Here is a 15,660-nt window from a genome sequence, read left to right on the forward strand (position 1 = left end):
ACCATTGGTAAGATTGTAATAAACTATCTTATTATATCTACTACATACTGGGTTCCTTTCTAATTACAAGAGTCCATACTGCCTGACGGTGTAAGCCTGTCATGAGCAGATTCAAAGTTGGGAAAGCTAGATATTTGGAGGGCATATGTAACTTTGCCCAGAGAGAGATGAGACGGGCCACTGCTTCCGCTGCTTGATTAGCAAAGGCAGATTCAGAGAAAATAAACACCTGGAGAAAAGGCGGCTGAGGGGTGATATGATAGAGGTCTACAAAATTTTGATTAGGGTAGAGCGGACAGATGTGAAGCGTTTGTTTACGCTTTCTAACAATAATAGAACTAGGGAACACGAGATGAAATTAGGATGTGGTAGGTTTAAAACAAATCGGAGAAAGTTTTTCTTTTCTCAGCGCGTAGTTAGAATCTGGAACTCATTGCCGGAGAAGGTAGTGACGGCAGCTGGCCTTGCTGAGTTTAAAGGGGGTCTGGACAGATTCCTGAAGGAAAAGTCCATTGATATTAAATTTTGGGATTTTGCCAGGTTCTTGGGGCCTGGATTGGCCGCTGTCGGAGACGGAGTGCTGGGCTTGATGGACCTTTGGTCTTTTCCCAGCGTGGCAGTGCTTATGTACTTATGTACTTATCCATGTCAATGCAGGTTGAGAACAATTTTGTTGAAATTTCTGGTAACAAAAAGGCATATATAAAAATACAAACATCCCACAATAAATGGGAAACAGATGAAACTTCCACTTTATATATACTACACCTCCCTCCCCTACCCCCAAACCCCACGCTCCCTGTCTTATGTACACTTTTAATGCCTTTTTAGGATGTACAGTCTTAGAAATTTGTTCCCCAAAATACTATACAGTCTAAGCCTCTCCCTTTCACGTTCTGGCCAGCCTCTTAAATGTTTAATAGATTTCTAGGTCTCTCCTTTTAAGAAAATAAGAAAAGTACTACAGAAATATGGCAGTTCAAATTTCCCAAATAGATTTGCCATAATAAGACTAGATCAGGGCTATTAATTTCCAGTCATTAATATTCTCTAGATACACCTAAGCACTTTCAGAACCATACCTGCCAGCTGACCGATGCTGGTTACCTTAAAAACCAGGCTTGTTTGTGACTCTGAGAGTTTTAAATTAATCTCACTACCTTTACTAGTGGTTCTCATATTTTAATATCTATTATGTTTATGGACACTGGATACTAAAGGGCTTCCCTGTCATTGTTTGCCAGCTGTCAGTACTGTACTGTCATCTCTTCTTTCCCAAAACCTTTGGGCTCCTGTTTTGGTGGGGTGGTGGAGGCGGCAGCAGCAGCAGCAGCAGCAGCAGCAATGCAGGGTACAGGGAAGGGGGAAATGCTGGATACCTGGGAAGTTGGTAGAGAACGGGAGATGCTGACTATAGTGAGTGAGGGTGGAGTAGGGAAGGGGAGATGTTGTAGAGATGGGGGAAGGTAGTTAAAATTCTGGACTATTGGGGGGGGGGGGGGGGGGTTCACATGGCTGATGGTTCACCTAGGAGTTCAATACCCTTGGTCTGGCCCTGGCCTGAGAGGAATATGATATAACACAGGTGGATTGATTCTGATCCTCTTCTCTATTAGTTAACACAAACAATTCAGTTTCCAAAAATGCTCTCTTAAAGTGTAATTTAACGACTTTTTAAGGATGACCTTTCTTTTTGAACTGATGGCCTGGCTTCAGAATTCCTCATCCTAGCTACACAGATGTAATCTCGATTGATCTGTCAGAATATTGTCCCTCAGGGATCTAGGGTTGGCGGCTCATATAATGGATTGTTTTTATCTATCATTTTTCAAAAATATTGATTTTAGAAAACCCGTTGGATGTTTTAGAAATTTGAATATCCAGAAAAGTTGTGATGGTCTCTATTCCTGTGTTAGGCAAAGATTTTATGAGAATGTGTTCCAAATTATGGATGCTACTCCTGATGAGGCTTGCTGGTGGGTGCTGTATCGCATTTTTTTTCCTTTGGAGAGGGTATAGGTAAAGGATACACCTTGGGGAGGACTGTAGAAGGAGATCTTGTTCAGTGCTCTAGTCCATTTCCTTTAAGGGCCTTGAAGATCAGAGGTAGTTTTCAATTTAGTCTTGAACTGGTAGCCAGTGACATTTTTGTAGAAATGGTGTGATTACTTACAAATATTTCATTTAGGCTGTGGCATTCTGAATTAGCTGGAGCTATTGCGAGAACTTTGTAGATTTTATTAGCTAAGATTTTATAATCTAATAACATTCAACTAGTAAGTGGCATACCATGTTTGTTTTTAACTTTTTGCTAGTTACTTGGTCTTCTGTTAGATTTTTTGGCAAAGATTAGCTCATTATATTTGGACTTTGGTTGAATTCAATATAGTGGGTCTCTTTCAAACGTTAACAGCTTTTTCTGGCAAACATGAGTCATGCATTTTGTAAATCACAGGTTTGGAGAGAGTGTTGAACACATACGTGTTTTCAGTTAATTGAGAAATTTTGATCTGGTTAGAACTCAGGTCTTTAGATTCTGCGTTAATGTGCATCTATCCTTAGGACACCTACAACCATCTTTTTATTAGGAGCAATGTTCTAAAAATTATAGACAGTAGATTTTGTATCTGTAAAGTAAATCTCATAGTTATAAATTAAATTCCTATTAAAAAGCCAATAAATATCCATATTTAGCCATCACGGGTAACTACTTTGCACCTGTAATGTACCACCTTGATATATCTGTTCATGTGATTATCTCATTTTATAAGTGAGAATACATTTATTTGTTATCTTTAGTTTGCAGTGTTTTTTTTTTTTCTTTTTTCAAGTCTTTTGACCTGACCTCTGAGGTAGCCTTGGATTCTGATGACGTGGTTGGTGATATTGATGGTCTTCTAACAAAGGTTAAGTCCTTCCTTGACAAAGAGCTGGCCATTTCTCTCGTTGTAAGTATTTGTCTTACTAGTTGTAGGTAGATATGTTGTTGTTCTGAAACCATATGATATAATTCTGTAGATGAAAAATCAGGCTTGAATGACAATTTTGAAGGGGCTATACAGAACTGAGAATAGCCTATATTTTGTTTTTGCTTTTTTTGTTTTTTGTGTATTAGCATGTTAGTATAGGTCATTGTGTTTTATGGAGTAGAAGAACTGTAATATCTTCTTGCTCCAGTATAATGATGCTAGATGTTTATTTTTGAATTTTTTTACAACACAAAGATAGTATGACAAATATCCAGTCAGATAACTTTTCCAACACAATTGTAAATTGCTTAATTATACATCAATTATTTTAACATCCCCCTTCCCCCCGCCACCCCCCCTTGCACATAAAGAAAGTTTTAGTACCAGAATTACTGTAACATCACACAGAGGTTGGGACCGGAAGACCATTGCACATACGGGTCCCAGATACAATAATATGATACTAGGTGTCCAGTACGTAAAGCTGTTAATTTCAACATTAGATAATATAGTCCATTTTCTGCACTACCTGCCGAAGACCTGGTATAGCTGGTTGTTTCCAGGCACCACCGGCAAGCACCAGTTTGCTAGCAACAAACACCGAAGCAACCAGCTGATGCGCGATGGATTTCACTCCTTGAGGCTTAGCATGAAGAAGACAATATTCCACCCTGAAAGGATATTGAGCTCCCAATAGGCTAGACACAAATTTTAGCACTATAGTCCAAAATTCCTGGGCTCATGGACAAGACCACCAAACATGAACCATATCTCCCTCCATCCTGCACTGCCACCAGCACAAGGCTGAATTAACAGGAAACATTTTGGATAATCGTTTGGGCGTATAATACCAATGATATAAGATTTTATGCCCATTTTCCATCAAATTACTAGATATCAACACTTTGAACAAAGATTTGAACATCTCTTCCCATTTCTCATATTCAAAGGAAGTACTCAAAGCAGATTCCCACTTAGATAGATAGTATACAATTAGTTTGTGATATGTTGAAAGGGCTCTGTATATTCTAGAAATACAACTTCTATTTGACCCACTCGCCAGAGCCCACTCTAAGGGTGTCTCAACCAAGCTCAACTCTGCCTTAGCTCTTTTAACTAAAAAATCTTTCCACGGGTACAAAAGCATGGATCTTTAATCCCCAGGACAAACTGCGAAGCAAATCTAATATACATTTGCAAAAAACATTTTCTCCCCGGGAAATGTTTCTTTCTGATTGCGATCCAAGTCAACAGGGGCCAGCGAAGAAGTGGATGGGCCAAATGGGAAAGCCTTCTCAATGGCTGATCTGGCAACCAGGGGACAGCCTTTAATGGATATGGAGCAAGCTCCGACTGCTCATGCAACTGCCAGAGCTTGCCCTACCCACGGAAGCCACTCCGCCAAGATGCGAAGATGGGCAGCGTGATAGTAATCTACAAAAGAGGGAACCCCCATTCCTCCCTGTTCACGTCTCTGAAACATTACCTCTGCACACACTCTGGGTGGCTTCTTTTTCCAGATATAGGAAAAGACCTTTCGCCTCAGACTCTGAAAAAACAGTGCTGGGAAGAGCCATAAATAAATACAACAGCTTGAGAAGTATTATCATTTTAATTGCACTGATGCGGCCCATCCACGAGATCGTCAAGCTTTCCCAACGATCTAGCTCAGCAAAGAGTTCCCGCAGTTTTCCCGGGAAATTTGCATCATATAAGTTATTTAAGTTGCATGTCAAGTTAACTCCTAGGTATCGTATAGATCTTTTCGCCCAGCGAAATGAAAAGTGGATTTCAGCCTTGACACTTGGTCCTCAGGCAAGCTAATATTTAAAGCTTCCGATTTTTCCATGTTAATTCTAAATCCCAAAACCTGCTCATATTGCTGCAGTATAGAGGATAAAGCCTGAAACGAGGTATCCAGATTAGTTAGTGCCAATAGAATATCAGCAGCAAACAACAAAACTTTCGATTCCAATCCCTTTACATATAGTCCCGTGATTCCGGGTGCCCTTGGATACAGCAGGCCAAGGGCTCCACCACCAAAGCAAAAAGCAGGGGCGACAAAGGGCATCCCTGCCTCGTACCTCTCTGTAGGAGAAATGAGGGTGAGTGCCTACCGTTGACCTTCACTGAAGCACAAGGCTCCTCATATAGAAGACGGAGCCAAGAAAGGAATTGTTCTGTAATACCCATCTTTTCTAAAACTGCAAACATAAATGGCCAGTGCACTCTATCAAATGCTTTTTCCGCGTCTAAGGAAAGTAAACTCATAGGTATTTTAGCAGATCTAGCATTATATATAAGATGAAGGGCCTTTCGTATGTTATCAAAGGTTTGTCTGCCACTAATGAAATCTGCTTGATCTTCATGTACCAAAGATGGTAGATACCTTTGCAGGCGGGTGGCCAAGATCTTAGTGAATATTTTATAGTCTAGACCCAGCAGCGAGAGAGGACGATATGACAAACAATTAAGGGGTTCTTTACCTGGCTTTAATATTACTGAAATAGTCGCTAGATTCCAGGTTTTTGGAATCTGCTGGCCTGCGCTAAAAGAATTGAACAAGCGTACTAACAGCGGGCTTAAGATTTTTGCAAAAACCTTGTAAAACTTACTGGAGAACCCATCTGGTCCTGGGGCTTTACCTGAAGAGAGAGTATGGATCGATTGAAGCACCTCATCTAATTCAATAGGACGAGATAAGTGGTGCTGAGCTCCCGTGGAAAGCATTGGAAATGTACCATGCTCTGAATACTTTAAGATCTCCTCTCTTGAAGGATCAACATCAGGCATATAGAGATGTTTATAGAACTGCTGGAACAATTCTTGTATGCGCAACTGATCGGTTTTTATTATTCCTTCCTCAGTTTTGAGGCTGGAAACATGATTTTGTAAGGCCTGTTTCTTGAGTTTATGAGCTAGAAGCTTGCTCACTTTATTGCCAAATTCAAACTGGCTCTGCCAAGCTCGCTGCAATTGCTCAGCAATGTCAGCCAGCTGCAGCTCATACAGTTCATGCCGTATTTTATGCAAGTGCTGTACTAATGTCGGGGAGTGCTGTAAATCCGTCCCATGTAGCTTTCTCTCTATTTCTAGGATTTTTCCCCTCAAATCGTCTTCTACTTTTCTACGTTCTCATTGCATGTGGGTCTTTAAAGCTATAAGGTGAGCACGTAATACCACTTTCAGCCCATCCCATAATATACCTAGGAAGACCTCACCATTGTCATTAAATTGAATATACTCCTTAATGTGGGATTCCATCTGGGAGATGTTAGCCATCTCTGATAATATAGCGTCATCTAAACGCCACTCAGGTCTATTCTTTGCAACACCGGGAGATTCAGTTTCAGGACTACAGGGCTATGGTCTGACCACGTACAGCAGATAATTTGATGTTCCAGAATTTCGTGCCCAAGCGCCACATACCCTAACCAGAGGTCAATGCGTGAGTAAGACTGATGAACCTGTGAGAAATATGTATAGTCCCGGGCGCTCGGGTTAGTGTCCCTCCAAAAGTCCAACAGCTGCTATCTCTCCAGGAAGGGCCAAAATAGGTCGCGATCCCTCTTCGCATATAACACTTTTTTGGTGGAATTATCAAAATAAGAGAGTTAGGTTAAAATCCCCTCCAATCAGCAGTAGACCCACTTTGTGTTTTAAAAGTACTTGTTCCAGCTGGCGAAAGAAATCTCTATGATCAGCATTAGGACCATAAGTATATTTTTGGCTTCCCAAAGAGATGCCCACTAACAGGTACCTTCCTGCCTTATCTTTAACAACTTTATCTATACTCCAAGGGCGGGACCCATTGAGAGCAATTAGCCCCCCCCCCCCTAGTTTTAGCACCATCTGTGTTAGAAGCAAAATATTGATAGGAATATTTATGATGTTTGCAAAGTGATTCATGGGCTGGCTTTAAATGTGTTTCTTGAATTAAAGCTATATCTGCTTTCAAGCGCCCCAGTTCCCTAAATAGTAGCTGACATTTCATTGGAATATTAAGGCCTCTTACATTCAAACTGACCAAAGTTATGTTAGACATCTGTACATATATTAAAATATACTAAGCAGATTAACATGAGCCCTATATTGTTTGACCCTCCCAAATCCCTGTGCCGCCTCCTGCTCTTTCCCTTCACCAAATTATTATACTTATATGCTTTAAGATGATATATGCATTCTTTAATCTTTATTTCATCCCTCCCCCCCAATCCCACCCCTAACATCAAAATCCTCTCTATAAAAACTGCAGAGAGGTCTCAAAACAGAAGGAGGAAATGAACCATTCTCCCTGCCCCCCCTCGCCCCCCCCGATAACAAGTCCCATCTTATTAAGTAAATGTTCTTCCCAATAGTAACTCTGCTAATTGCCCCTAAAACAGGAGAACCACAAACAAATCACTAAGCTTATGTTAAATATAGAGTACACTTAATCCAATCATGTGAGTTGGCCAGCAGATTTCTGGCGCTGTAAGCGCTTATGATCCTTCTCAACTCTCTGCCATTGCGGGCGCGTTGTTGAAGTAGACTCTCTGGAGGTACTCGAGGTTGCTGAAGAGTCCTTCGCACCGCTATCAGGCAAAATCTCTCAAGCCTCCACTACGGACTTAACTTGAAACATATGGCCATCCTTGTAAAAAACCAAGGCAAACAGGTGCCGCCATCAATACGTAATGCCCATTTCCCGGAGCTGTAAAGTGACAGGCTTCAATTCAGCCCTGCGTTTCAAAGTGGCTGAAGCTAGGTCTTGATAAATTTCAATGGCATAAGAGTCCCATTTGAAGTTATGCACTTCACGAGCCGCCTGCACTACCTGCTCTTTATGTTTGAAGTCTTGGAAAACTGCCGATTCATCGCACTGATTTCATCCGCATGTTCATCTATCCGATTCTCCGCTTCTTCCATTCTCGCTCCCAACTCTCGGATATCACCTCTTAAATCCGCCCCCAGGGACGCCAGGACAGCATGGACAGCTTTAAGATCTCCCCTTATTTCTTGTAGCCACTCTTTAAATTCGGAGATAGGCAGTGCTTCCGTGCGATCCTGCGCCACATTTGACCCAATTAGGTCTTTCAGGGACGAGCTCCCGGAACACTGAGTCGGTTGCGGGGCCTCCATCATAGGGCTCACCACGCGGTCCACGGCTGCACTGGAGAACCCGAATTGAGATAAGTCAGGCTGCCGATTCATCCTCCATCTGTAGAAAAATCGGTACCTCTGATCTTCTTATCTCTTCTCAAGCTGGGACACCACTAACGATGTTATTTATTGGGACATAGGGACACTTAAATCTGAAGGGGAGCAGGAGTTTGTTGTTCAAGCGACCATTACTGTTGGTGACGTCACTTCCTCCTTCTGATGCTAGAGGTTAATTGTGAAACTTGTAGTATCAGATTACTGTCATAACTAGTATAATGCTTTCCTATATGGAAAAAGATTGGAAGCAAAACAAAACTTAGCAGTGCAAAGATGGTAACTCCAGTAATTGGGAAATAAGGCCAGTGCCAGGCAGATTTCTGCGATCTGTGCCCTGATTATGGCTAGACATATTTGGATGTGCTGGAGTGGGCTTCGATTGCATCTCCAGTATTTGAGAAGTATGTCTATTGCTGGGGAGACTTCTACGGTCTGTGTCCTGAAAATGGCAAGGACAGATCAAGAATGTGTGTTATTGCAACACACGTTTCTTATTGGGCAGACTAGATGGATCGTACAAGTCTTTATCTGCTGTCATGTACTATGTTAATTTTTAGGTTCTCCTTTTTCTTGTGCAGTACTTTAATTCTCTCTCCCTACCCCTCCACCAAACTAATGGAGGCTACTTTCAGGGATGCATTTCTGTATGTATATGAATTAAAAAAAAAATACCATTGTGCCCTGATATATCCTGAAAGTTTAATGTGGTTATGGCACCAAAGTTATGAGGAACAGACACATTACACAGCAGTTGTATAAGCCACTTTGATCTTGGTAAGTAGACTAAAAAGAGGGCTGAATTTAACTTATAAAATTGCATCATAATATACCAACATTACATGTCCTCCCACAGTTCTACTACTACTTATCATTTCTATAGCGCTGCTAGATGTACGCAGTGCTGTACACTCCATCCTGTACTCTGTTGACAGGTCCTGCCATTCACTTTATGGCCTACAGTGCTAGTGTACCACCGATCTTTTAGCTAACCTTGGTTGCAAAGGATGATACTTGTTCTGCTGTGAAGAATTTATCTTAAAATCATAGTATAGTGAGACAACATTTTGTCTCTTTTCTCTAATTTTTTTATTTTTTCAATCTAGAGTTGTGGTGATTGTTGTAACTTCCCTCCTGTTTTGGAGTTGGGAGAGGGTTTTCCAGCTTCTTTTGAGCTGAAAGTTGGTTCAAAGGTGACTAGTTTCTTCTCCTATTATAGCAGATAGTAAATTCTTTCTTGGTGACAGGTGATTTTTTGGGTTGCTCTTAAATAAGGCATTGTGAAGCCATTTTAAAACAGTGCCCACAGTTGAACTCGCAATTACCAGCTTCTTACTGACCAGTCACCAATTTTTGGTTTTTTTGGGCAAGATTGTCGTGAAAGACAAGATATTTCATCCAGGCCAGTTGGGTTCTACATGGGGTCATGTTACAGAAGCTCTGAATAGTGTCTCTGCTAGGTAATGTGAGAACAGCAACAGACAGGGGTTTGGGTACTTGAGCAGCGTTTCTGTATTTGTCAGCTGCCTTTGACACTGTTGATCATAGTTTGTTGATGAGGAGATTGAGAACTGAGGTGTACAGGGTTATTCCTGGTTATGATTCTGATCTGTTTTGGCAGATAGATCTTAGCACTGGTCCTAGAAGGGACAGCTTCCTGCTCTCAATTTGTTGGAGTGTGGATTGTCACGAGGCTTGATTCTGTACCTCTTATTCAATATATTTTTGAGCCCAGTTGTGTTACTGATTGGGTCCTTGGGCGTGGTTTGTCATGTTTATGCAGATATGTTTATTAGAAGAGAAACTTGTGAAAAATAAAAACGGGGGTGTAAGTACTCCAAGTTAGTCAAATGCCTGACATATTTTGACAGTGAATCTGTCCCTGAGGCAGGCACCCTAAGAATACTTTATCAGGACTATGATCCCACCTTTGGTGCAAACACCTAAAATTCTCAAGAGCTGCACACAATGAACTCCCAGAACTTTTTAACAGGTTTGGCTATTGTTCAAAGAATGTTGTACTCTGTAGAAGCCACTGAGACCAGACAATCATCTAATGTTGCCTGATGCAGGTAAGGATTCTGTTGCATTAGCACCAGCACTGAGGGACACCATTGTGGAGCAAAGATATTGGTTCTTGTTGGTAAACAATGCCAGGCAGATCTTGGCAATAGTCATACCTTCTCTCAAGCTTCCCCACAAAAAGGACTGCACATCTTTATAATCCTTTCCCACTTCACACACCTTTCTGTTGATTCTGTCATGCAGGAGTTCTGCAGATTCTCAAGGAAATTTTGCAAGCTAGATATTTGCCCGAACTACTTACTCCAATGTGCCCCTAACCGCTTCCTCACTGATTTGACACTACATTTTAACTTCATGCTTGGTAAAGGAAAGTTCCCTGTAAACTATGGAAACATCTTACCCCGATTCCCAAAGATGTCAAGAAAAAAAGCCACGATCTTACCAACTATCGGCCGATTGCATCTATTCCGCTTTTCGTGAAATTAATGGAGAGCATGGTAAACAAACAACGTGTATTTGGATAAGTTCAATATTTTGCATGACTCACAGTCGGGATTCCGTCCGCTCCATAGTACTGAGTCCGTGCTCGTCACACTCCTGACCAACTTTAAAAGGGAAATAGCTGTAGGAAAGAGTATTTTGCTATTACAATTCGACATGTCTAGCGCTTTTGACATGGTGAACCATCACATCCTACTGCAGCTCCTCGATTACTTTGGAGCCAGTGGAAATGTATTAGCATGGTTGAAAGGCTTTTTAACCTCATGAACCTACCAAGTGAACTCCAGCTCAAGCTTATCTCCTCTTTGGAAGGCAGACTGGTGTGTGCCACAGGGCTCCCCACTTTCACCAACTCTCTTCAACATCATGTTGATACCTCTGGCCACAGCCCTATCCAAACTAGGTCTCAACCCGTTTATTTATGCAGATGACATCACAATCTCTATTCCTTTTTAAAAAGACCTAAGCGAGATCACCAATGAAATAAGACTTGGATTGCACACCATGCTAGATTGGGCCAACTCATTTAAGTTCAAGCTCAATACTGAGAAAACTCATTGCCTAATACTCTCCTCTCCCTATAACAAATACGTGCCCCCAACATTAATCACTCCTGAGCTTGCCTTACCAATCTCTGAGACCCTAAAAATATTAAGAGTAATTGTTGATAGAAACTTAACACTGGAGCAACATACGAACTCTACCACCAGACATATGTTCTTCTCTCTTTGGAAACTAAAACGTATAAAACCTTATTTTCCTAGAGAAGTCTTCCGCAGTTTAGTTAAATCCCTGGTCATAAGCCGCCTTGATTACTGCAATGGAATATATGCAGGGTGCAAAGATATGCTTCTAAAAAAAACTACAAACTGCCCAGAATACAGCTGCTAGGCTAATTTATGGTACATTGAGCTTCGAAAGGTCAAGACCACTGCGTGAGAAACTGCACTGGCTTCCTGTCAAGGACCAAATCACTTTTAAAATTTGCACTCTGGTGCATAAAATCATCTACTGTGAATTCCCAGCATATATGGACACCCTTATTAGCTTGCCACCTAGGAACTCTCACAGATCAGCTCGTTCGTACCTAAATCTCCATTACCCAGTATATAGTGGCCTCAAGTATAAGACCACCTACGCATCCACCTTCTCCTATGTTAGTGCTCATTTATGGAATGGTCTACCTAAATTGGTGAAACTTACTCCTGATCACCCGACCTTCAAAAAACGCCTCAAGACCTTTTTATTTGGAAAAGCTTACGCTCAAATCCCGCCTAGCATCTCTTACTTCTGAACTGTCTCTGTCAAGGTGTCATATTGATCACCACTACTCTTTCTTTTTTTTTTTTCCCTTCTTTGCTTTTACCCTTTCTCTCTAACACTTTTAAGAAACTGACTGATTGTTTGCTGAATTGATGCATATATTTTTTTTACTACAGACTGTTGTAAGCCACATTGAGCCTGCCCGTGGGTGGGAAATTGTGGGATATAAATGCTATAAATAAATAAAATAATTGCAGCCGAGTTCCAGGGCCCAGATCCCAGATATTGATAAGATTTCAGGTGAGTTGGGATATCATATTTCCTTGTGCACTCAAGCAGCTTTATCATTGGCAGTGTTTGAAGTGGAACTACATAGGAAAATTAAGGATATGCTGATCTGCTATTTAACAAAGATTGGTGCATTGGCTATATCAGCATCAATCCAAATGTTAATCCATCATGGAGACATGGAATTGATGCATCAGTGTTGGTACTGGTAATTAAAATGTTGATATCTTGTGCATTATCGGAGGCATTTTTCTGGAGTTTGAGGAATCCTGGGGGTATGATAAGGATCTGTAGATGTCTGAATTGCAGGAGTCAAAAGTCTCATCTTGGATCCCTTTCCTCCAGGGTAAAGGATTTTGTTAGGGGAATGGTGGAAACCACTTCTTCATAAACTCTGGGAGGGATGCTCATACCTTTGACCATCTTGTAAGAAAGATTTTCCTAAGTACTCTTCTTCCTGAATTGTTTCATACCAGATCTTCATAAGCCAATACATATGAAACATACTGGACAAAAGTAGAAGTTCCGTCAAACATTCCTCTGGATGTGTGTGATAACTTGTCTCTCTTGTAGGAGTGCAGAAATCATATGGTCATATTGAACTATGATTAGTTTGAGATGGTATCTAGAGCTTCTGACACTTTCAGAATCTTGTAGCTGTAAATTTCAAGTGGGGATCTAAAGAGTTGAGCCAAATCACGGTCACTGAGAAGCATTCCTGTAGACAAGAGTAAGGAGGAGTGCAGAAATGATATGGTCATGTTGAACTATGATTAGTTTTGAGATGGTATTTAGAGCTTCTGACACTTTCAGAATCTTGTAGCTGTAAATTTCAAGTGGGGATCTAAAGAGTTGAGCCTAACCACAATCCACTGAGAAGCATTCTCCCCTCCCCCCAAAAAGAAAAAAAATCAATCTTCACCACATCACTACATGGTGAAACTATTCAGAATGAAAAAGATAAGTCTCCTCAAAAAAGTGGCACACATTTGCCATGCTCGGACCATGGCAGTCCCCATGGCTCAGCTTTGAACCTGTAAATAAAAACTGATCACAGTCCCCGTGGCTGAGTTTTGAACCTGTAAATAAAATCTGTAAATAATTGTGGCCCAATACCAAGTGAGATAGATGCCCAGAAATTGGTGGGTAAATGCACCGCAAAATCTAAAATCTGATTAATAGTTAATGCTGACATTTGAGGAATATTAATGTATAGTGACTCTAGTTAAGTGTACCAACAACATGGAAGAAATCTCTTAGCTGTCTTGCAATAGTCTTAAGGTAAGATTTGGCTTGCGACACCTAGGGTTGCAAAAATAAATCTTATGAACTACAAGAGTGGTTCTAAAATAGTCATTGTTAAAGACACCACAGGACATCTTGATGGTGAATATAAGATATTGAGAACCTTAGGGATCATTTAAAACAAAACAAAAACAGCCTCTTAGAATGATCAACCATTAAAAATGTACCTCTCTTCTAGTCAGGAAACCCCTTTGAAATGCTAATGTTACCAGAGAAGAAATCTTATTCTTCAGTGCACAGTCGGGTCAAGATGTAGTGGTTGGTAATATGGTTTGTTAGATAATTGATGATCTCTTTAGATCTGATATTATTCTTTGCCCTGATTCACGATAGAGCCCCCCCCCTCCAATCCACACCATCTGCAGGTTTGATCACAACAGTTCATTTACTAGCCAGTGTTCTTAAGGCTTGCTGAAAGATTCATTTAAGTTCTTCTAGAGGGTTAAGCCTTCAAACTGGACAGATCTCATAAGACCAGTGCTTTAAATGTTGCAGTAAATGCATCCAGATTACCAGGAGGAACCCAGTGAGATTTCAGGCACACTATGTATGTCTTTTGAGTGTCAGAGAAATGTAACTTAACCTTGATCATGTTATGAGACTTGAACAGTGATATTCATCAGACTGTTGATGACCTTGTCTCTTGATTCCTCGAGCTCTGGGTGTGCCCCATGGGTGTCTCTCTCATCCCCACAACGATCTTCAGGAGCATATGTAAATTTGACAGATGGTATCATACTTCACATACTCTGGCATAGAAGTGACATTCATTACTCTTATAGAGATATTGTCCCTAACAGAAACCCATCAGATCTGGTCAAAGGAATTTCCTTTCAAATTCTTCTATCTCAAATTGTCCTCAGTCTAGAAATGTTGAAACTGGGTTTGGGAACCCATATGGAGGGGCACCTTACTCAGGGCCTATGGTGTGACGAGGAATCAAATATTCTAAACTGGACTTCAGAGATCAGGTAGCTATGTTCTAAGTAAGCAATTAGAGGGGATAAAAAACAACAAAGCAGTGGAATCAAATGCATTTATTGGAACAATACCCGACGTGGCCACGTTTCGCCCTCAGGCTGCGTCGGGTACAAACTATAAAAACAAAACACAAAGTATAAAAACATGTATAACCATACATATTAACAAGGTCATAAGCATGATTCAACTAATAAAAGGCAATTATTTAAAAAAAGATTCAACATATATAAAACAATCCTTTAAAAGTTCTAAAAAAACATATATAAACATACATGATATAATCTGTAAAACAAATATAATTATCATTATCATACAACATCACGTAAAATTTTATCAGAACATCTACAATTACTCACATTTATAACTCTCAATAAAAAAAGATGTTAAGATCATACAGTTAGAATCAAAATAATTCAATGAAGAGGGGAAGAAATGTCTTTATACGTACCTATCTTCCCCTCTTCATTGAATTGTTTTGATTCTAACTGTATGATCTTAACATCTTTTTTTATTGAGAATAGCCAGGGAGCCTCCTAGGTCTCTGAAAAATCTAATTCCCAGCATAGCTCTGAGTCCAATTTTCAGTTATATAAGCAGGTTAGCTTCATTCTGTATCACATGGCTTCTGTTGAAACCTTCAGTCAAGCCACCTGTTGTCTGTGGACCTTAACATGGTGCTAACCCAACTGACGAAAGATCCATTTGCGCTACTGGTCTCCTGTGAACTGAAATACATAAAAGCTGGATCATACTGGGTCAGATCAAAGGTTCATCAAGCCTAGTATTCTGTTTCCAACATTAGCCTATCTAGGTCACAAATACTGGTAGGATCCCAAAATGTAGATGGTTTTCATACAGCTGACTCCTCAGTGATAAGCAGTGGTCTTTTCTCAGGTCAGTCTTAATGGTTTATAGGATTTCCCTTTAAGAATTTGTCTAAATCTTTTATTTAAACCCAGCTACACTTTCTGCTTTTTCCACATTATCTGTCAGTGAGTTCCAGAGTCTAACTATGCATTCAGTGAAAAAGTATATTTTTTCATATTTGTTTTAAATGTGCTACCTGGAACATCTTGTTTTTGGCAACAGTTACTGGCACCCGGAGTTGGTATGCTTCTAGGCTTTAGTGGCT

At 40.5% G+C, this 15,660-nt stretch overlaps 1 protein-coding gene across 7 annotated transcripts in view; it reads left to right on the top strand.

The window, feature by feature from the left end:
- The window catches only part of STK31 (serine/threonine kinase 31), a 330,310-nt gene that overhangs the window by 193,483 nt on the left and 121,167 nt on the right, over positions 1-15,660 (top strand). For 6 of the 7 annotated variants that reach the window (XM_030201926.1, XM_030201936.1, XM_030201906.1 and 3 more), the window contains one exon: positions 2,832-2,948. The exons of the other annotated variant lie outside the window; for it this stretch is intronic. In XM_030201926.1, coding sequence (XP_030057786.1) covers positions 2,832-2,948 — 117 coding nt within the window. The remainder of the gene's footprint in view (positions 1-2,831; positions 2,949-15,660) is intronic. 7 annotated transcript variants of the gene reach the window in all.

This window comes from Microcaecilia unicolor, chromosome 1 (assembly GCF_901765095.1).
Source record: "Microcaecilia unicolor chromosome 1, aMicUni1.1, whole genome shotgun sequence".
Lineage (NCBI taxonomy): Eukaryota > Metazoa > Chordata > Amphibia > Gymnophiona > Siphonopidae > Microcaecilia > Microcaecilia unicolor.